The sequence below is a fragment of the Orycteropus afer genome, unplaced genomic scaffold (assembly GCF_000298275.1).
Source record: "Orycteropus afer afer isolate SDZICR_OR568_19922 unplaced genomic scaffold, OryAfe1.0 scaffold00004, whole genome shotgun sequence".
NCBI classification, from domain to species: domain Eukaryota; kingdom Metazoa; phylum Chordata; class Mammalia; order Tubulidentata; family Orycteropodidae; genus Orycteropus; species Orycteropus afer.
Window position 1 is genome coordinate 6,020,555 of NW_006921591.1, and position 24,068 is coordinate 6,044,622.

General features: G+C 37.2%; 1 protein-coding gene across 1 annotated transcript in view; it reads right to left on the reverse strand.

The window, feature by feature from the left end:
* The window catches only part of LOC103194641, a 111,759-nt gene extending 96,676 nt beyond the window's left edge, over positions 1-15,083 (reverse strand). The window contains 1 exon segment of the mRNA XM_007938060.1: positions 15,008-15,083. Coding sequence (XP_007936251.1) covers positions 15,008-15,083 — 76 coding nt within the window.
* Between the last annotated feature and the right edge of the window lie 8,985 nt (positions 15,084-24,068).

A 24,068-nucleotide genomic window follows, 5' to 3' on the forward strand; every position in this document is an offset into this window, starting at 1 on the left:
TCCGACTCATCGCAACCCCTCCTTGGGTTTCCGAGGCAGTTTCACTAGGGAAGTAGATTGCTCAACCTTCCTTCTGAGGAGTGGCTGGTGGGTTTGAACTGCCAGCCTTCTAGTTAGCAGTCTAATGCCTTAGGTGCTATGTGACCAGAACTCCTAAAACTGTAATAGTATTGTGTGTTTGTTTGAACAAGTCTGAACCAATCCAAGACTGTGTATGATTTTTTTTTTTAAAGTCAGTTTATTCTTTTCTCCACCTTTATCCACCCTCATTTCCTACTCCCTCTGGTAGTGTAGTGCCTAAGGCACTTGACTGCTAACTAGAAGGCAGGTGGTTCAAACCCACCAGATGCTCCTTAGAATGGAGGTTAGGCAATCTACTTCCATAGTGATACTGCCTTGGGGAAACCCAAAGAGGGGTCGCTATGAGTCGGGTCTGACTGGACAGCACATAACAACAACAACAACAAGAACATATGTATATACACAAGTATGCATATTCAAAAGAAGATGAGCCTCAATGAGATGGATTGACACACTGGCTGCAAAGATGGGCTCAAGCATAGCAAGGATTGTAAGGAGTGGGGATGTCACAGGACTGTGTTTCATTTTGTTGTAAATAGGGTCACTGTGTGTCAGAGGTGACTTCACAGCACCTAACAAAAATGATATACAAATGAAGGAATAGCTATAGTTTTTTTTTTTTTAAATAAATTATACCATTCAGTAAATTCACTTATAAAAAAGGAATAGAGAGAATGCTCTCAAAGAATGACCCCATTTTGTATAATTTAATACCTTATAAAACTTCAAGATGTATCTGGGACAAGGCCTAGAGAATGAGTTTTTGTCCAGGATAGCTCTTCCTGGCACACTCTGCCACACAGATGACCCCTCTCCTACATATATTCTGTACTGACTTGATAAGAATCAGACCCACTAAGCTTTCTTCCTCCTTTCTAAACATAACTGCAATGATCTGATGTTAAATAACAAAACTGTGCATCTGTTCAACAGAATGCATCAGATGCTCCCTGAATTCAGCAGTGGACAGACATATTTACTAAAACAGAGTTGAGATATTGTTTCAGGAAATGTAGAGTTGAATTGAAAACCCAATTACTTTTCATTATTGTAATACATTTTCCTTTTCTGAATATATTTGAGGTTTTGTTGTTGTTGCTGATAGGTGCCGTTGAGTTGGCTCCAACTCATAGCGACTCTGTACAAAAGAACAAAACACTGCCCGGTCGTGCGCATCCTCACAATCCTTGCTATGGTTGAGCCTATAGTTGAAGCCATGGTGTCAGTCCTTCTCATTTAAGGTCTTCCTCTTTTCCGCTAACCCTCTACTTTACCAAGTATAAATATCCTTCTCCAGGGAAAGGTCCCTCTGACAAGATGGTCAAAGTAGGTGAGACAACGTATGGCCATTCTCATTTCCAAGGAGCAGGCTGGCTGAACTTCCAGGACAGATTTGTTCATTCTTCTGGCAGTCCATGCTGTTTTCACTATTCTTTGCCAATACCACAATTCAAGGCATAAATTCTTCTTTGGTCTTCCTTATTCACTATGCAGCTTTCAGAGAAGCACATGAGGTAATTTCAAATACCGTGGTTTGGGTTAGACACACTTTAGTCTTCAAAGTGAGATCTTTGCTTCTTAATACTTTTGCAGCAGATTTGCCCAGTGTAATACGACATCTGATTTCTTGACTACTGTTACATTAGTGTTGATTGTGGATCCAAGTAAAATGAAATCCCTGACAACTTCACTCTTTTCTCCATTCATCATGATGTTACTTATTGGTTCACTTGGAAGGATTTTTGTTTTCTTTATGTAGAGGTGTAATCCATACTGAAGACTAGTCTTTGATCTTATCACTTTCAGAAGTTCACAGTCCAGCTATTACCAAAAGCTGGTGGTAGTTAAAGTTTCAGAGTTTTCATTGTGAAATTCTGTGCTTCTTCCTTCTCCTTCTGCCTGCTTTTAATTTTCTGGGACCCAGCACTTTTTTTTTTTTTTTTTTTAACTTTTTATTGTGATTTGGATGAAAGTTTACAGAGCAAATCAGTTTTTCATTCAACAATTCATTCACATTTTGTTTCATGCTATTGATTGTAATTCTCATAAGGTAATCACACTCATTACACTTTCTGCTATCTTTCCTGTTTCCATTTGTCCTTTCCAATCCCTTCCTGCCTTCCGAACTTTGTCTCTAGGCTCATATTAACCTTTTGATTTCAAATGGTTGATTGTTCTAAGAAGTGCATATCTCCCTGGTGTTATTATTCACCTTATAGACCTATTCACTATTTGGCTAAAAGCTGAGTATTAGGGTGAGTTCAGTTACAGGCTTGAAGGGTGTCTAAGGAGTGTAGTCTCAGGGGTTCCATCAGTGTCTATCTAAACAGTGAGCCAAGTCCTTTTTTATGATTTTGGATTTTGTTCCACATTTTTCTCCCACTTCATCCAGAACCTTCTATTGTGATCACTTTCCCAGTCATTACTCACCAAAGTAGGAGGTAGACCATTGTCTTTGCATGCTACATAATGCCTGTTGATCTTGATGTCCATTTGGACAACTGCCAGATCAAGCAACTCATTTCCTCAAGATGTTTGGTTATGGTTAAAAGTTTTCATTATTTGCCACTTCTATGTTCTAATATATACATAGATATAGTTTCAGCACATACAGACACATATGTAGAAATATTCTCTGTCTAACCTACATATATATTTGTGCTATAGTCCCATTTGCCTTCCAACTACTGTTCAGCTTGCTTGTCCATGGATATATCTACTTACAGATTATTGTTTTAATGTTAATGCAGGATTATGTATGTAATGTTATTTACCTGTGTTGCCTTTAACTCTTCTGCTCCCCCCAGTATCTTTCTTTGTCTTGTTCATTTTGTACTGACCTTCCCACATTACATATTGCCTTCTCCCTCACTCGAGTTAATATGTAACTACACTCTAGTTAGTGATTTACCCTCCTTTCCCCTCCAATCCCAGGTAACCCTCAAAGAATGTTTCTTTCTGTGTGAAAACATGTTACTGTTTTTATTTTTTTTTTTTAACTAAAAATGGTATCATATAGTATTTGTCCTTTAGTGATTGACTAATTTCGCTCTGGTAGCGTAGTGCCTAAGGCATTTGAATGCTAACCAGAAGGCTGACAGTTCAAACCCACTAGTCACTCCTTGGAAGGAAGGTTGGACAATCTATTTCCATAGTGATACCGCCTTGGAAACTCAAGGAGGGGTCACTATGATTCGAATGCGACTCAACGGCAGTGTTTTTTTTTTTTTTTTAATTTCATTCACCATAATATCCTCCAAGTCCATCCATGTTATAAGATGTTTTGCTATTCATCGTTATTCTTTAACATTGTATAGTACTGCATTGTATGTATGTACCACAATTTGTTTATCCATTCATCTCTTGACAGCACTTATGTTGTTTCCATCTTTTGTGCTATTGTGAATAGTACTATTATGAACATGTGTGTATGTATCTGTCATCGCTCTTATTTCTGTAGGATATATACCTAGTAGTGGGATTGTTGGATCATATGGCATTTCTATTTCTAATTTCTTAAGAAAGAACTATGCCAATTTCCACAGTGGTTATATCATTAAACTGTCCCATTAGCAGAGTATAAGAGTTCCAATCTCTGCACACTTTCACTAGAACATTTTTTTTTCTTTTAACATTGCTGTTAATACTGGGGTGAGAAGTTATCTCATTGTTGTTTTGATATGTAACTCTCCAACGGCTAATGATCACAAGCATTTCACTTCTTCATGTGTTTGTTAGCTGCCTGAATTTCTTCTTGGATGAAGTGCCTATTTTTTAATTGGATTATTTATCTTTTTGTTACTGAAGTGTTGAGGTTTTCTATGAATTTTAGAGATTAGACTCTTGTCCAGTATATCATTGCAAATTTTTTTGCCCAGGCTGTAGGTTATCTTTTTGCTCTTTTGGTGAAATCTTTTGATGCAAATAAGAATTTAATTTTCAGGAAATGTCAGTCATCTAGTTTGTCTTTTGCTGTTTGTACATTCTTAGTTATGTTTGATGTTATATTTTGCCATGTAGTAGGCCCCAACGTTTGTCCCCATTTTTTTCTTTGATGATCTTTAGAGTTTTAGGTTTTATATTTAGGTCTTTGATACATCTTGAGTTAGTTTTACGTGTGGTGTCATATATGGATCCTATTCATTTTTCTGAAAATGAATATTCATTTTTGCTAGCAACATTTGTTATAGAGACTCTCTTTCACATTTAATGGATTTCAGCCCTTTATCAAAGATCCATTTGTGGATGGGTTATCAATTTTTTTCCATTAGTCTTGTGTCTGTCTTTGCACTAGTACAGGGTGTTTTGACTACCATAGCTGTGGAGTAGGTTTTGAGATCAGGAAGTGTGTGGCCTCCTATTTGTTCTTCTTTAGTAGTGCTTTGTTCATCTCTGGTCTCTTTCCTTTCCATATAAAGTTGATGACTAGTTTTTCCTTGTATTTAAAGAATTATGATGGAATCTGGAGGGATTGCATTATTTCTGATTATAACCTGTAGATTTCTTTCGGTAGTATTGACATTTTCCCACTGTTAATTCTTCCTATCCATGAACATGTATATTCTTTCATTTATGTAGGTCTCTTGGTTTCTTATAGTAACATTTTGTTGTTTTCTTTGTATAGATCTTTTATATTTCTGGTTAAATGTGTTCCTAAGTACTTCATCTTTTGTTTATTATAAATGACAGTGTTTTCCTGATTTTTTTTTCAGTGTTATCTTTGTTAGTGTAAAGGAATCCAACTGATTCTTGTATCCTGATATTGTACTTTGCAATTTTGTTGAATCCTTATATTAATTCCAGTAGTTTTTGTGATGAGTCTCCAGGATTTTCTATGTATAAAATCATATTATCTGCAAATAGCATTAGTTTCACTTCTCTGTATGCCAATTTAAATGCCTTTTATTTCCCTTTCTTGCTTTACTGCTCTGACTAAAACTTCCAATACAATTTTGAATAAGAGTGATGATAAAGGACATCCTTGCCTGATTCCTGTCCACATGGGGGATGTTTTCAGTCTTTCTCCATTGAGACTAATGTTTGCCATTAGTTTAGTATTTTTGTCCTTGATTATGTTGAGAAATTTCCCTTTTATTGCTATTTTCTTGAAAGTTTTTATCAGGAATAAGTTTTAGAGTTTGTCAAATGGAGTTGGCCAAATTTTCTGCATTGATTTATATGATCGTATGGTTCTTTTCCTTTGTTTAATTTATATGATGGATTGCATTGATTGTTTCTCTAATGCTGAAATATCCTTGCATACTTGGTATGAATCCAACTTGATCATGATTTATTATATTTTGGATATGTTGGTGGATTATATTGGTTAGAATTTTATTGAGAATTTTGATGTCTATACTCACAAGGAATACTTGTCTGTGATTTTATTTCTTAGTAGTGTCCTTGCCTGGCTTTGGTATCAGGGTTATGCTTGCTTCACACAATGAGTTTGGGAATATTCTCTCTTTTCCTATATTCCAGAATAGTTTGAGGACAATAGGGGTCAGCTCTTCTCTGAATGTTAAGTAGAATTCACCAGTGAAGCCATACGGCCTCACTATTTTCTTGCTATCCATCAGAGATTGAAAATGGAGACTGAAGGATGGCTAAACACCCTGCAATATCTGCCCTGTATATTCCTGAAAAGTTTCACTTTGTAACATCCTGGAATTTTTTTTTGTGTGTAAACCATAAAACTGTTCTAGAAATTTTAAAACTTTGAGATATGAACCTTTCCATAAGTAGCATAATGCCTATGGCATTTGACTGCTAACTAGAAGGCTGGAGGTTTACCCACCAGGCACTCCTCGGAAGGAAGGACAATCTACTTCCGTAGTGATACCACCTCAGAAACCCAAAGAGGGGTCACTATAGTCAGATCCAACTCAAAGGCAGTGAGTTTTTTTTTTTTTTAATAAGTAATTTGTATTTAGAAATATCATAAAAACCCTGTAAATTAGGAGTTTTGCTTATAAACTCATCATTATGATCCACATTCATTTCTTTTTCCACCAAAATTTATATGAAAGTCAAACCAGGGCAGTTAATAGCAAGGGGTATGAAAGGTCAATCAACACCAGTCCCGGACGTGTTCATCTAGGTGATCATGTGACATAGTTGATAACTCATTTCAGGCCATGTGACTCTGGTTTTCCCAGTCCTAGTTCATCCTGAGGACCTTGCTGAACAGGGAAGAGATAAGGATTAAATTAGTGATTCTTAAAAAAGCCCAGTTTTTTGGGAAAAAAGAATAGAAAGGGGAAAGAAGATCAGAATGGAACTCAAGTAGACAGGATCAATCTGTATGCAGTTTTGGAAAAGACAAGATGGAAATTCAGCCAGTAACTTCACAGCAAGTTTCAAAATATTCAAATATTTTCAAATTATTCAAAGCATTCAAATATTTCTCTATCTGTTGGCCTTAGTTAGTGTGACAAGCATTCTTTTCTGGAAGGGCATTTTCATATAGACTTCCCTGCAGTGAAGACATATAGTAATCATAACTCTCTGAATCCAGACAAGGGAAAGAGGTGATTTAAATCCATTATTAAATATTTTGACTATTTTCATATTGAAAGTGGAACAATCTCCCAGCATCTAAACTGCGAGGACAGAAATAAGAATACTAAGGATGAGTGAGTAAATTTCGAAGTCTGAAAGAAGCAGGGCAGGGCTAATTACTGCTGTGCATATAAAGGTTGGAGAAACTTCCACATGTCAGGAGACAGTGCAAGAATTAAGCTTTTTGACATAAAATGTTTCTGAAACATTCAGTCAAAAGTCAGACTATAATATCTCAATTTATCTGTACTTTATAGATGATTTGCATAGACATGGAGACCGCAAAGAAATCTAATCTAAAACTTTGATTCTACTTTCCAAAGTTAGCAATGCAGTTGAATTCCTAATTAACTAGTTTAAAAATTAGCAATGCTAGTTGAATTGCTACAACAATTTTCAAGTAGTGTTTATTTTTGGTAGCAGATATAAAATTAAAAGCACCATTATATGCTGCCTTAAAGGGAGGTGAAGAGAGCTAAGAAAAAAACATAGGGTATGTGTGGAGGTAACTGGCACAATATCACTCATGGTGTTTTGGCCAGGTGAATAGGTATTCAGGCTAAGCCATTTAAGGGTGTCTCAGAATTTTCTTACCACTCAGTGGTATTGCTATTGTCTTGTTCCTTCTACTTCCTCCCTGTTTTTTCCCCCTAGTTTCTTCTAAGCATCAGGATTCCAAAGGACATATTCTTATCCACTCATTCAGCAAATATTGTTTGACCCTCTATTAGATACCAGACCCTAGACAATGGGGACATATTAATGATGAGGAATAGATGGTACTGGAAAGCTCTGATTTGCTATTCTGTAATGAAAAAGACTAAATAAAGACAGGGCTTTGACATACAGCAGACTTGGGCATCAGTTCTGGCTCTAGTGTCTTGCAGCTCTGGTGTTTATTAGTTTTCATAAACTAATGTCCCTAAGTCTTAATTTCTTAATTTGTAAAATGGGAAGAGTTTTACTTGACAAACTTTGTATGAATACTAGGAGAATAAATGAGATAATGTGTATAGAGTGCTAGGAGAGATTGAGTACTTAGCATGACTCCAAAAATGTTTATTTCATTTATATATTTCCTCATTTTGATTATTCTTCTAAACAACTTAAGAGTCTACATCTGGACACTGTGATGGCATAAAGAGTAGAGTCTTCAAATTTAAAGCTACTGTTTTGCTCAAAGAGAATTTAAAAATCTTGAAATAATTTTTGTAGTTCTGTCAAGATCTCAATCACCCTGTCATTTGAGCAAATTTCCACGGGATAGTGGGGTGGGTTGGCAAACATGGGAGTGAAAAAGCAAAGAAAAACCAATAGCCTGGGAATATTGCCACAGAGAAAGAGCGAGAAAATATCTTCCAGACTTCACCTTTCTTCCTTGGTGTTATTTAATCATTGTAGCTTTACCGAAGTTCTTTGGTAGGCATCTATTACTGATACTAGGGCTATTCTTTTTACTTTGCAGTTCCCAGTGACACAGAACAGCTGAAAATCTGATTGCAACATGCTGTTTTGAGTTCACTTAATGTCCTCTATCTCCTAAATCCTATAAATAAAGAATCAGTGTGTTTGGAGAGTTACTTTGGAAGCTCATCCATCTTCTGTGTCTTTGAATAGAAAAGCTGAGTGTAGGGTCTGCATCATTCTGTAATCTTTGGCCTTTAAGCCAGAAAAAGTGAAGAAAGTCTCTCTGAATTGGAATATTTTGCTCTCTTTGGGTATGGGTTTCAAATTTTAGGTCTTTAAATACCATACCTCCATGTCAATGAAGACAATGCATTTAGATGAATATCAGCACACATAGTTTGTGTGTATGGGTGTCCTTTTTCTTTTTTTTCCCCACTTGTGTTTGTGATGTTCCTGTCATAGCAGAACAATGGTAATTTTTGAAATGTACTTCACATTTGAGTAGAGTTTGAGTTCACAGAAACTAGAATTAGGAGAGACACATCCCATTGGACTCTCTTGCCATTTGCTAGCACAAAACAGTAAACATGAAGGTAACAATGGGGATTACATTGTTTTTTTTTGTTTTTGTTTTTGTTTTTGACATTTCAGCCATATCTTGGCCAACAGTTTTTATTACCCTGCATAACTTGAATCCCTAGTATAGCACTTTCTTCCTCCATTAATTGTAGTTCTCTCCTCTTGTGGATTTCTATTGATTTGATAGCTTTTGTTAGTGGGCTGTTTCAATGTTTTCTTTTTTTTTTTTTTAACTTCTATTCAACATTCTATAATTGTGCAGGAAAATCTCTCTTTTCCTCTTTAGTATAAACTCCATTTTTCCCTTCCATCTCTAAAATTACTACTAGATAGTTAGAAATCCATAGAACATCATTTTTTTTATCTGTAGATTTTGTCTTTTGGGGTCTTGTGCTTTCACCATCCCAGGTAAAACTATTATCCTCTAAAAGTTAAAGCCTTCTACAAAAGCATAAAAGAGCTCTGGTGGCATAGTGCCTAAGGCATTTGACTGCTAGCCAGAGGGGCTAGCCCACTACTTTGCAGTTCTCTTCATATCTTGTCTTTTCATCTGTTGCTGTTCACGTGTTCCTGATTTGGGGGAGTACGTAAATCAAATGTGATTGCCCTGGCCCCCTGGCCCCCCAGCTACTGAATTCTTTCTAGTTTAAGATCCCAACAGAGATTAAAACCCACCAGCCACTCCTTGGAGGGAAGGTTGGGCAATCCTACTTCAGTAGTGATACTGCCTGGGAAACCCAAGGAGGGGTCGCTTCAAGTCGGGCCGACTTGACAACTTGACGGGCAAATAACAACAACAACAACAACAACACTATCTAATTCAATTCTAGTAAGAGAAGTTTCTTTTGTTTGGGTGTCTGTATCTAGACCCATCATTATCTGTAACCAGAAGGAGTAGACTCCTGAGGTTTGATTTTTTTTTTTTTTTTCTTTTCCTTTACTGAGGCCATGAGAATGAGTTTTATGAGAAGGAGCACTGAAAAAAAGGAAAAGATTGCCATTTCTAGTACAATTCTATACACATAAACAATAACCACTCATAATTGACCACTTGCAAGTTGAAAAACCGAGGTTGTAAGCCAGAATTACATGGAAGAAAGACCCTTGAGGTCAGAGGGAACAGACATGGACTCTTAAACTGGCTTTGTCACTAATTGAGGATATGACCTTGGGTTTGATGGCTCAGTTTCATTTTCCTCACCTATAAATAACTGATGATGGACTCCCCAAAAATCTAAGTCAAACACACTGTAATCAAGTCAATTCAACTCCAAGTGACACCTCCTTGTGTTTCTGAGGTGGTATCACTATGGAAGCAGATTGCCCAACCTTCCTTCTAAGGAGTGGCTGGTGGGTTTGAACCACCAGCCTTCTGGTTAGCAGTCAAATGCCTTAGGCACTATGCCACCAGAGCTCCTGATAATGGACTGATCATTGGTTATACACCTCCATGTTGTTGTTGTTGTTGTTGTTGTTATGTGCCGTCGAGTCGGCCCCGACTCATAGCGACCCTCCTTGTGTTTCTGAGGTGGTATCACTATGGAAGCAGATTGCCCAACCTTCCTTCTAAGGAGTGGCTGGTGGGTTTGAACCACCAGCCTTCTGGTTAGCAGTCAAATGCCTTAGGCACTATGCTACCAGAGCTCCCATAGCACTTGGTATTTAAAAGGAAACACAATTAAAAAAAAAAAAAAACTATTTAAAAACACTGCTGACCTCATTTTCCTTCTTCCCCTAAAACAATGCTTTAGAAATTTTTCAGTCTCAGGACCTCTTACTTTAAAATATTGTGGACCCAAAGTGCTTTTCTCTATATCTATTGATATTCACCATGTTGGAAATTAAAACTAAGAAATTTAAAGTTTATTTATAATTCATTTAAAAATCAAGTTATGTAGCTATTACATGGTAATGAAAGTAACATTTTTACAAAAAATAACTTTAATATTCAGAACAAAACAAAATTAATAAATAGAGTGGTATTGTTTTATTCTTTGGTACGTCTCTTAACGTCTGCCTTAAGCAAAAATGTATTTTCTATCCATTTCTGCATTTGATCTGTCACAACATATATATTTTTTTAAGTACATGAAGAATTATTGTTGTTGTTGTTATGTGCCATCGAGCCAGAGCTGACTCATAGCGACCCCTCCTTGGGTTTCCTAGGCGTATCACTACGGAAGTATATTGCCCCATCTTCCTTCCAAGGAGTGACTGGTGGGTTTGAACCGCCAGCCTTCTGGTTAGCAGTCAAGTGCCTTAGGCACTATGCTACCAGAGCTCCTAATATCAATGTTATATATAACTTTTTTGTCCAACTGTCCTAAAACTTCAGTTATATGTCTCACTTAAGATCAAATTTTATTTATTTATTTATTCTGTTGAGTACTCAATGGCCCTTTTCCATCTGGAAAATATGGTCCTTTCATCCCTGAAAAATTTCAGTAATTATTTCTTTGAGTCTTCCTTCCTCTTTGTTTCCTCTGTTCCTTTCTTTTCTTTTTCTATAACTCCTAGTATTAATTAACTATTACAAACAAATCCTTTGTTTATTTATTTATTTTATCTTTCTATGGCTATAAACATTTATGTGTGCATATGGGAGCTCTGATGGTATAGTGCCCAAGGCATTTGACTGCTAACCAGAAGGCTGGCAGTTCAAACCCACCAGCCAATCCTTGGAAGGAAGATTGGGCAAGCTACTTCCATAGTGATACTGCCTCAGAACACAAGGAGGGGTCACTATGAGTCAGATCTGAATCCATGGCAGTGGGTTTGGATTTTTGGTTTATGTTTTCTTCAAATTTATATTATATTAATTTTTAATTTGTCTTGTCTTTTTTGCAGAAGTGTCTTGGTGGTGCAGTGGTTAAAGCATTTGTCTTCTAACTGAAAGGTCAGTGGTTCGAACCTATCAGCTGCTCTATGGGAGAAAGATGTGTCCGTCTTCTTCCATGAAGTTTCATAGCCTTAAAAACCCTATAGGGGAGTTTGAATCTGTCCTTTAGAGTCACTATGAATCAGAATTGACTCAATGGCAACAGGTTTGGTTTATCATATTTTTAACCTCCAAGAGCATTTTTTCTCCTTGAGTACTTTTTTTTTTCTCCCCTCAACATATGCCATTCTTGCTTGGTAGATGGTAAATCCTTTCTTGTCACTCTTATAGTATACATATATATATCTATATATATATATATGTAATTTTTTTCCTCCCTTTATAGTCTTTGTTTATTCCAAGTCACCTTTTTGTTTCTCCATTTTTTTTTTTCGTTTTCATTGCTTTCTTTCAGGTTAGAGAACTTCATCAGATGTATTAACATTCTTTAGTTTTCCAATAATAATTTAGAATAGGAAATTAAAATTTGATGGGAACACCTCAGCATATGTCAGAGCTTGTTATTGATTGAATTGTGTACTCCCCAAATATGTGTTGAAATTCTAACCTCCTGTACCTGTAAATATCACTCTGTTTGAAAATAGTGGTTTTGTTATGTTAATGTGGTCTTTTATTGTTATGTTAGAGTGGGTACTAAACCTGTTAATTTCAGAGTTATGAAAAGGACAGAATAGGCACACCCAAGGGGCAGCAGATACCCCAGGAACAACAAAGAACAAGGTATGACAAGAATTCATGGCAGTCACCAGAAAGTAGGAGACAGGCGAATAGGTGGAATAACATAATCTAGATCCTGATTTGGCCTCAAAAATGTGAGAAAATAAATTTCTGTTCTGTAAAGTCATCCATCAGCGTTATTTCTTTTATGACAACACTGACAAACTAAAACAGGGCTCATAAAATTTTATCTTCTCTGCAGGCAATCAAGGTGGGTTTTTTGTTAGGATCCCCTGATATTATTACCTTTTGGCAATAATATCTTGGCCCATCAATGTCTCCAGAGCAGACTCCTCCAATACCTTTTCTGAAAAATACAAGTCTGCCTATGGGTTCTGGAAAGGAAGGAAGAGGGTGGTGAGGAAGTGGGGCTATGTGGGGCTCAGCATTTCATATTCTAGTCAATCTCACTATTCTTAGCAGAGTATCTAGGTTTTCAATGAGTCTTTTGTCTCCTTGTATTGATTCTCTCTGTTACAGTCTCCAGAGTTGAACCCTCCAAAAACCTGCTGAGAAATCTCCAGGATTCTGTTGGAATAGAAGACAATAGTTTTCCGGAGTCAAAAACTGAGGGAGAATTCTAGGGGTCTAATTTCTTCTCAACAACTTTAAACCAATCTTATTTTGCTCTTAATTACTTCCAGTTCCAGAGGTGCTATCAGTTCCTGGAACTTTTATTCTGTAATGCATAATTTTGTTCATTTTTTCTCAACTTTCCATTCTATCAGCTTAAGTTTCCACTGCTTCTACTCTATTAATTCACTTAATACTTATCTTTTTCAGGATTCCAAAGCATTGTTGTCATTGAATGCTTTCTTGTTCTTTTCATACTTGCAGTGCAGTGGATTATTTGGTATGGATTTTCTAGCTATACTCTTTGTAACTCTCACTGGATTACTGGGTGGGACCATGCAAATAAAGTATGTAGATCTCTGATGTTAGGATTGGTTAATTTTGTCACTCTGTGAGGCTTACAATGAGCCCTCCTACAGACATAGTGCCTAAGGCATTTGACTGATAATCAGATGGCTGGCAGTTCAAACCCAACAACCACTTCTCAGATGGAAGACTAGGCAATTTACTTCTATAGAGACATCACGTTGGAAACCCAAGGAGGGGTTACTATGAGTTGAAAACAACTCAACAGTAGTGAGTTTAGTTTTGGAGAGGCAGAGAGGGGATCTCACTGCCATCAAAGGGAGAAAAGCTGGAGGTGAAGTGGAGTGTGTCTTTGGGCCTGAGATCCCTGCACTGGACCTCCTTGGCTTAGAGACTCCCTGTCAGAGATATGGTGGCAGTGGAACCAAGAGGCACAAGACAGACCAGCAGGCTTACTTGGCCTACAGAGACAGAGGCCAGGCCAAGAGGCCAAGGACCAGAGAAGTATGTCTGAGGGCACAGCAGAAGGGAATAGTCTTGATCAAAGAATTGTATCCTGAGCTTATTCCTGAACCTGAATTGTAGCCTGTTACTTCCTCTTAATCATGAGGGTTGGCAGTTCTGTGTGGTCATTGCAACAAATCAAACCCAAAAGACAAGTAGTAAGTACCGTGAGAGGGATGGTTGCTGTCAAAGTTGATAAAAAGGCTGGAGGGTGGTGTCATGTCTGGACTCGAAGGAATAAGCCTTGCACTGCTAATGGTGATTCTGTCTTCCTCTTGTGAAGTTAGAGGAGGTCAGAAGATATCATCTCCATCTCTTTTGCAATAATTGTGTGTTTCTGTCTTTTATTTTTTTCTATATTCATCTAGGGGATTTGGTTGAGGAATCAAAATATGAGGACCACTTTTGATTTGCTATCATTTTCTGGATTTTCCCTTTTTACATTTTAAAGGATGAAGCTTTGGTGTCACAACAGGTAAGAGATTGGCTGCTAAACAAAGATTGTCAGTTAAAACCCAGCCAGTGGCTCAGTGGGAGAAAGATCTGGCAATCTGTTGCCATAAAGATTATAGCCTAGAAAACCCTGTGGGACAGTTCGACTTGGTCACACGGGGCTGCTGTCAGTCAAAATTGACTTGACAATCCCTAACCAATAACAGGCTGTGTAAAGTAGAGGTCAGATGAAAAGAGGAAGACTCTCAAAGAGCTGGATTGACACAGTGGTTGTGATGATGGGCTTAAGTATGGTAACAGTTGTGAGGATGGTGTAGGATTGGGCAATGTTTCATTCTGTTGTATGTAGTACCACTATGAGTCAAAACCGACTGCACAGCACCTAACAACAGCAACCAAAAACAGACATTTTAATGGAGGAGTAAAACACCTTAAGCAACTAAGTGAATAGTGTGAACATTTCAGGTAACCATCAATAACAGTATGAGAACTCAGACTTCTGAAGAATGTTATGCCATCTGATGCAGGGTGCTATTTCTTTACCAAGTTGGTTCGGATTCTTTTAAAGAGAACTCCCTGGTCTTGCTGCTGTAGTCTTCTTCCGCTAGACCCTTGTTTCTTTAGCAAATCTTTTCATTTATCCTTGGTCCATTGATACTTCAATCTTTCACTACTCTCCTTTAGCCTAACTTATCCTCAGAAAATTATGCTGAGGTATATTTAAGGTAGAACAGCATCATGAGGATTGTCTGAATTCTGTGTGACTCACACTAGCATTTTTCCGGTTTCAGAAGAATTAGAGTCCGTCAGTCTCATTAAGATTAGTTTTACCATTAGTAATCTTAACACCAACCTATAAGATTTCCTCTGAAATTGCTAGATTATTTTTTCGTCCTTTTCCTACCCCCCCTCCCTCCACTTTTATACCTGGTAAACTTCCATCACTCACATCTGATAACATAGCTTCATGCTTAATGGTCTCTATGAAACCTTCTTTGACCATGTACCCTCAAAGATGGTTACACATTATTTGGTACCACAATTTTGCCTTGTGTCTTCATATTTTATTGCTCACTCTTGACTGCTAGTCCCTAGCATGGTACATAGGACATAATAGGTACTAAAATATTTTCTCAATTAACAAATGAATACTTTAACTATGGTGTTAAGAATTAGAAATTGTTGGAGGTTAAACAGTTCTTCAATCAGTATCTATTAATAGGAAAAAATATTTTTAGGATATTCTGGTCTAAACTAGTATGTTGTTTACCGCTTGTTGTTATTAGTTACCATTGAGTCAATTCTGACTCCTGAGAACCCCATATGTGCTGAGTAGAATTTTTACAAAGGCTTTTCAAGGTTGTGATATTTCAGAAGCAGATCACCAGGGTTATTTTCCAAGTAATCTCTGGGTAGATTTCAACTTCCCACCTTTTGGCTAGTAACCAAACACTTTACATTTGTACCACTTAGGAGCTTTGGAGCAAACACCAATATTGAACTAATTTGCTCCTTAAATACCAGAAACTTTTATATCATTAAAAAAAAAAAAAGATACTGTAGTGGAACTTGAATATTATCTTTGCAAATTTCAGAATAAAAGAGAGCTTCTTTAGGGTTGCTACCTCTTTTATTACTGTCACTCCAGATATTTATTTTTCTTAAATTTTCTAATATACTCAGTAGCTCATCTGCTGTTTAGTTCCCATGCTGACTCATAGCTGACACATTTGCTGTGGGGATGAGGAGAGCATATTTTCACAGAAAAGAATATTTGAGAAATGTCTGTAGAGTTCATTTTTTAATAGTAATAACAACTTCTATTTTTTATAGTACTATTATCTTTTCCAGGCTCTATATTTCTCTTAACAATTAAGTTTCTCAAGGGAGATTTATATTTCCTATGTCTATTTATTCATCTCTATTTACCCATTGACCCATTGAAATCTGATATCTCTTCCATCAGTCTATCAAAACTTCTTTCATGAAGGTTAAATGTAATTGATTTATGGTTAAAAAAATGAACATCCCTTATTTGCCAATTTAACTAATTAATTGACTAAGGTAACATACAATTATTGATCAGTTATATTGTATGCACTAAATTGTTTCATAGTATATGCCAAATTATGAACCATTAATGTATCACTCAAAAATTTATGGATAAATTAGCCAATATACATATAATGCAGAACTAACTAAAAAATGAACATGATTGATCCATTTAAAAGGCAAAAACAAAGGGTAAGGAAGAAGTAGTCAGTTTTATATGAGGAAATAAGGAAGAAAAATTTGCAGAACAAGATAGCATTTTAGATACTCATTAAGAACAAGCACTGATTAGGGATGGCAAAGAGAGAAGATAAGCACTTTTCTAACTTTTTTTTTCCAGAAGTTCAAAAGTAACCTTTTTAGCTTTGCTTTTAGGGCTTTCCTGGAATGACATAAGGGCTGGATTGGAAGAGGAGATATTTTGAATTTGGGTTATTTACTTGTACTCCTCAGAACATACAAGCATTTAAATTGGTTTAATGTTTCTCTTTAGATTTTTTATTCCTTTTCAGAAAATCCCCTTGTCTTATGGCCATTATCTTATTGAGATAAAAATGAATAATTTGTTTTCTTATATAATGTACAAAATGCTGACTTGCTGCAATACTTATTCACTACTAAAAAGCTATAAATTGGTTTCATGAGTTGGGCACTATCTCTAGGAAATAGAGAAGCTACAGTTGAAACCTGCTTCCTGTGTGGAAACATTGTAGCTCCTGGGAAACATTGGTTCCAGTACTCTGCTGTTTGGGAGCTGTGGGGTGTGCAGTAGGCTCTGGGTCTGGTTTTCTGTCAAAACTCTTTAAGTGGTATAATGATTGTTTCATGGAGTTCGTCAATACCTGCCTTAAATGTGAACTCCTCACAGGTCATAAATGTTGGAACAGTCTTCAGTTCAAGAAGGAAGGAGAATAGGAGTGATGGGTGGCCAGGGAGCTATAGTCAAAGTTACTAATAGTCAGGTCCTGGAATTTCAGAACAGTGCTGGGTGGCTTGGGGGACTACAGTCTCTAATAGCTGGACTGGATAAAGTAGTCTGTTTCTGGGTGTCCAGGGAGCTATAGTGCAGTGGATTTTATGTGTACATTTCTGTCTTCACAAAGATTTCTGATTCTGACCATAGAGAGAATTTATTGAAGGCATTTGTCAGCAGTTGCAAAGAGAGTGTTATGCTTACATGAAGAGTTACCTCCACTTTTTATTTCTGTATGTTCATGTAAGAAATCTGCACGTAGGATGGGCATTTTAAGATACATTTAGGCACCCGGTTTGCAGAATTATTTGTATCTGGAGAACTGAGGGTGAGGAGAGCTCCAAAAATCCCTCATGAGGAATTCATGGCTGTCTATTTTGGTGTTCTGTAAATTTAGGGTTTGGATCACATTTTTAGCTGGCAGTTTTGCAAAGAGAATTATTCCACAAAACATAAATGTCACCATTAAAAATGAAAGCAGCAGACAGAATGACATTAGGAGAGATAATGTTGTGGTTTTCCATTGGTGTGAAACGACATTTTGGGTAAGAAATAATTTCTGAGGTGTTTGTGTTTGGTTCTGGTTGATGAAGAACAGGGAATGGAACCTGTCAGAAATGTCAGTCAGGTGGATCATGACAGGCATGCACCTAGAGAATGTTTATCCACAGTATCTAGCAGCAGTGTAATCCTCAGCAAGGGAACAAATTATAGTCATGAAGCAAATTCAGGGGTCAGCTACATGTCCAGCTTGAAGCATTCATGGGTGATCAAGAGATGAAAAAAATAATGAAGAGTGCAAAACATGAGGAACAGTTTAGGAAGCCAGGTCCAATAAAGAGAAATTAAAGGAAGAGCAAGTTGCAGTTAGTTGTTAATGGGTATTGGGTCAGCTGTTACTGGATGTAAGAATGAGGAGACAGTTGGAGAGCTTGTCTGGGGTAGGCTAGACCATGATTTTATTCATTTATCAATTCTAATCCCTGTTCTCATCCCCTGTCTGTTGATTTGCCATATTGTGATGGCTTTCATATTGCTGTAATGAAGGAAGCTATGTCATTAGTATTTCAAATACCAGCAAGTTTACCCATAGTGGAAAGGTTTCATCAGAGCTTCCGGAGTAAGATAGACTAGGAAGAAAACCCTGGTCATGTACTTCTGAAAATTAGCCAATGAAAACCTTATGGGACATGCAGAATATTATCCAATTCCTTCCCTTTGGACACATTATCAGGAGGAATCAATCAACAATAGTCATAATAATAGATTGGGGCTTGCTGGCAGTTGTGAGGATGACACTAGACTGCAATCTTCTGTTCTGTTGTGTGTAAAGTCACCATGAGTCAGAATTGTTTTGAGAGCAGCTAATAACAACAACACGACAATTCCTGCTTATATCTATGTGATTTCAGGTAATATTTCATGAATGAGGTGGAAGGATAAACCACATTATTATCTAAATTACAAAATAAAATAAAAATTTGGAGCATGTGTTTTCCAAATGTGATTGATATCCATGACTTTCTAAATCACCACCTTCATGATCCTTTCAAGATATTATTTAATTCAAATATTACGGGGCATGGATAAGAGAGGTAGGTGATAAGGGGTTACATAGCAACTGCCCATCTAAGATAAAAGTGAATGTAGATATTTGTGTTGGTTTACATAAATCTACATTTTACTGTTACTTGAGAGTTCATGGTATTATCAATTATGTTCTTCCAGGCACTCTTTGAAATTATTCCTATTGAAAGAATGAAAAATATGACTTTCAATTTTTGTTGTATTAGTGGAGATACAATGCTTAACAGCATGAAATATTCTCTTTTATTTATACAGCATGATAGATAAGAGTATCCATTTTTGGCATAGTCAGACCTGTCTTCTCTGCTACCTACAAGTATCCCTGGTCTTTGCCCACACTTGGCTTATATTCCACTCTTATATTTGCCTATATACAAGGATTGCTACAGATCTGGGTCCCGCTTCTGAAGAAAACAAAAATAGGATATTATGAAAGTTCTGTTACTAATGCAACACTTAAGATAAGAAAATTCTGTCTCGTCTATCTGCCGTCTCTTCCAAGAGAACTTATCAGAGGATGTGGAACCTCACATGTGAGCACCCTGGCATCTTGAGGCTATCTGGACTATGGCTCATTGGGGTGGAGAGAGAGAGGAATAGGGGCTTGGTTGTCATTATGGCTGTTTACTCTCTTCCAGTTCCACTCCTTTTTAGGCACATAGTGGAACTCACTTTCTATGACCTAAACTTGAGTGTGTCCATGTGACCCCCTTCACTCAATAGAATGTAAGTAGAAGTTATATATGCCATTATTGGACAAGTGGGATTTGCCAAGTTTTCTTCCCTCTGTCATGTAAGTTGTGGAAGCTTGTGTCAAGACAGAGATTCTATCAGTCTAGGTTCCCTAAGATGGGCAAATCTCCCCTACTGACCTATCATAGAATAATGACAAGCAAACTTTCATTGTTTTACGCCTCTGAGATTTTGAGGTTATTTATTGTCACAACATAACGTTGCCTACTCTGACTGATATAGGAGTTTTCAGAAAAGATCCATTTTTGAAGGCAAAAAGTGGCCAGATTTAGGCCAGTGGCATCCATTAGTGTGAATTCAGGGAATGATATGAAGATGAGCAGATACCAGGAAGAGGGGCCATTGATGGAAAAAGAGATGGCAATCTGGATTTAGGTGAGTGCCTTAAGGGCTGAGTTGATATACCTTACAACTTGAAACTGAATTCTAGTTCTAGCAAGGAATGCAGATATATCAGGGGACAGGTCAAATAGGAGACATGGACACATACAGTGATTATTAAGATAGGTTTCTGTCTCTCTATGGTCATGTAGGGACTTGTATTTTTACAATGAACTCCAAATATCATGGTAATATCCTTGAACATATCATTTTTATTGACTAAGGCCCCGGGCTTGCTTAAGCTTACAACTGGCGTGTAATTACTGTGAATATTTGGTTAGGACTAGAATACCAAAACCAAACTCACTGCCACCGAGTCAGATCTGACTCAGAGCTACCCCTCTTTGGGTTTTTGAGGACGTATCTCTATGGAAGTAGATTTTCCAGTCTTCCTTCCAAGGAGTGGTTGGTGGGTTTGAACTGCCAGCCTTTTGGTTTGCAGTCAAATGCCTTAGGCACTACATCATCAGAGCTTCTAGGACTAGAATAAGCAAGGCCTAATAGGCAAAAGGTAGTAGAATCTATCTAACAATGCTTTATTTACTGGACTATTTTCATTAAGTCAATTCTAGCTTTCTCTTTCCCATATCAAATAAGAACTGAGCAAGGGATACCATGGGTTATGTTTTCTAAAATTAATAACTATCTTCCCTGCTTGTTTTGGAAAAAGGATGGGGGAGGCTCACTCTTAATTTTGTACAAACTGATGAACCCGAAAACAAACTGTTTTCATATTATCACTGTTGTTGATTAAATCTGAAATTGGTCCTTTGGATTAAATTGCCTGAAGTTTCTAGCTCACCATGAATCACTGTTTAGTGTTCTTCAGGCAGATCTGAACATTTTTAAAAATCTTACCATATGACAAACTGTGATGAAATTTTGCAGCTGTTTTCACACTGATATATTGAACTCCTTATATCCCAAATTTATATTATTTTTCTTTACTAAACATATCTGCAGTATGGATTACATCTCAACATAAAGAAAACAAAAATCCTCACAACTGGACCAATGAACAGCATCACAATCAATGGAGAGAAGATTGAGGTTGTCAAGGAATTCACATTGCTTGGTTCTACAATCGATGCCAACGGAAGCAGCAGTCAGGACATAAGACGACGTGTAGCATTGGGAAAGTCAACTGCGAAGGAACTGTATCAAGTGCTGAGGAGCAAGGATATCTCCTTGAGGACTAAGGTGCGCCTGACACAAGCCATGATATTTCCAATCACCTTGTATGCATGTGAGAGCTGGACAATGAATAGGGAAGACCGAAGAAGAGTTGATGCTTTTGAGTTGTGGTGCTGGCGAAGAATGCTGAAAGTACCATGGACTGCTAAAAGAACTAACAGATCTGTCCTGGAGGAAGTGCAGCCAGAATGCTCCTTGGAAGCAAGAATGGCCAGACTTCGTCTCACCTATTTTGGTCATGTTGTAAGAAGGGACCATTCCCTGGAGAAGGATGTCATGCTTGGTAGGGTGGAGGGTCGACGAAAGAGGGGGAGGCCTTCAACAAGATGGATTGATACAGTGGCTGCGATGATGGGCTCGAGTATAGCAGGGATTGTGGGGCTGGCACGGGATCGGGCAGTGTTTCGTTCTGCTGTGCATGGGGTCGCTATGAGTCGGAAACGACTCGACGGCACTTAACAACAACAACAAAACAGTATTTTAATTTTCTGTCATTTCACAATTTTTTTCTGATCTGTATCTTCTGGTTGTATTATTATACATTCCAATTGAATATATTAAGGCACAATATATTTCACAAAATTATAAAAATGTACACATATTAAAAACAGATTTTTTTTTTCATTTCCTTAATTCTAGAAATGAAAATGTAACAGAAAGGGAAAACAATATCCAAAGTGAGAGTTAGGTCATATATGTTGGTCTGAACAATTTTGTTGGTGAGGGGCTTAGAATTTGTCAAGAGTACAAAGCCAATTACTTTAATGAAATGTGTAAAGATCTAGAGTTAGAAAACCAAAAGGGAAGAACACGCTTGGCATTTCTCAAGCTGAAAGAACTGAGGAAAAAATTTAAGCCTTGAGTTCCAATATTGAAAGATTCTATGAGGAAAATATTGAATGATGCAGGAAACATCAAAGGAAGATGGAAGGAATACACAGAGTCACAGTACCAAAAAGAATTGGTTGATGTTCATCCATTTCAGGAGGTGGTGTATGATCAAGAGCCAATGATATTGAAGGAAGAAGTCAAAGCTGCACATAGGGAAGTGGGTAAAAACAAGGGTCCAGGAATTGATGGAATACCGATTGAGATGTTTTAACAAATGGATGTCCCACTGGAGGTGCTCACTCAACTATGACAAGAGATTCAGAAGACAGCTACCTGGCCAACTGACTGGAAGAGATACATATTTGTACCCAATCCAAAGTAGGTGATTCCACAGAATGTGTAAATTATCAAACACTATTATTAATATAAAATGCAATTAAAATCTTATTGAAGATAATTCAAAAATAGTTGCAGCAGTATATTGACAGAGAGCTTCCAGAAATGCAAGCTGGATTCAGAAGAGGATGTGGAATGAGGGATTATCATTGCTGATGTCAGATGGATCTTAGCTGAAAACAAAGAATACCAGAAAAAATGTTTACTTGTATTTTATTAACTATGTTAATGTATTTGATTGTGGATCATAACACATTATGGACAACATTGAGAAGAATGGGGATTCCAGAACACTTGATTGTACTCAAAAGAAATTTGAACAGAGATCAGAACGCTGTTGTTCAAATCGAAGAAGGGGGCACTGTATCCTTTCACTATACTTATTCAATTTGTATATTATGCAAACAATCTGAGAAAGTAGATTATATGAAGAAGAACATGGCATCAGGATTGGAGGAAGACTAATTAACAACCTGAGACATGCAGATAACACAATTTTGCTTGCTGAAAGTGGATAATACTTGAAGCACTTACTGATGAAGATTAAAGACTGCAGCCTGCAGTATGTATTACACCTCAATATAAAGAAAACAAAAATCCTCACAACTGGTCCAATAAACAGCTTCATGATGGATGGAGAAAAGATTGAAGTTGTCAAGGACTTCTTCATATTATGTGGTTCTACAATCAACACCAATGGAAGCAGAAGTCAAGACATCAGACTATGTATTGCATTGGGCAAATCTGCTTCAAAAGACCTCTTTCAAGTGAAGAGCAAAGATGTCTCCTTGAAGACCAAGGTATGCCTAACCCAAGCCATAGTATTTTCAATCATCTCTTATGATGTGAGAGCTGGACAATGAATAAGGAAAACCAAAGAGGAGTTGATGCTTTTGAGTTGTGGTGTTGGAGAAAAATGCTAAGAATACCATTGACTGCTAAAAGGACTAACAAATCTGTCCTGAAAGGAGTGCAGCAGGTATGCTCCTTGGAAGCAAGAATGTCCAGGCTTCGTCTCAACTACTTTGGTCGTATTGTCAGAAGCAACCATTCCCTGGAGAAGAATGTTATGCTTGATAAAGTGGAGGGTCAATTAAAATGGGGAAGGCCCTCCATGAGAAGGATTGACACAGTGGTGACAACGATGGGCTCAGGTATAACAAAAGTTGTGAGGCTGGCATAGGAACCGGGCTGTGCTTTGTTCCACTGTGCATAGGGTCACTATGAGTTGGATACAATTTGATGGTACCTAACAACAACAGCAACATAAGTTGTGACACATAAAAGGATGTATATTGGGGACCTTTTCCTTGAATGTGCATTTTCCCCATATTTTCCTCAAAATTCAGTATCAGGAAAGAATTTTAGGTGGACTGGCCACTTATATTTAGGAGCTGGTGTCAATGTTCTTAATCTTAACTGTCATGCAAATATGGATGGAACACAATTTTGAAGAAATGTGGGAAAAAAGTGAAAGTTTGGTGTGACTACTGTAAATGTAATTCATCTACCCATGTCTTCTGGAAGGCAAGGATGCCTAGTTAGGATACCTTAGAGTACTGATGGTACCCTCCTGAATGTATAGTTCTCTGATGTGTGTGGGGAACTCTGTCTGAACTCTTCCATTCCTTGTGCTCTCTGGACTACCAAGATATCTAGTGCCCCATACTACATTTAGTGCCAAATACTACATTACAAAGAGCAGCTGAAGCTATAAAATATTCAATTCTTCATAGATTATAAAAATGCTAAATTACATGCTGAAATTCATGGGTTGTTTACTGGGTCATTTTATACATATATATAATTTATATATATATA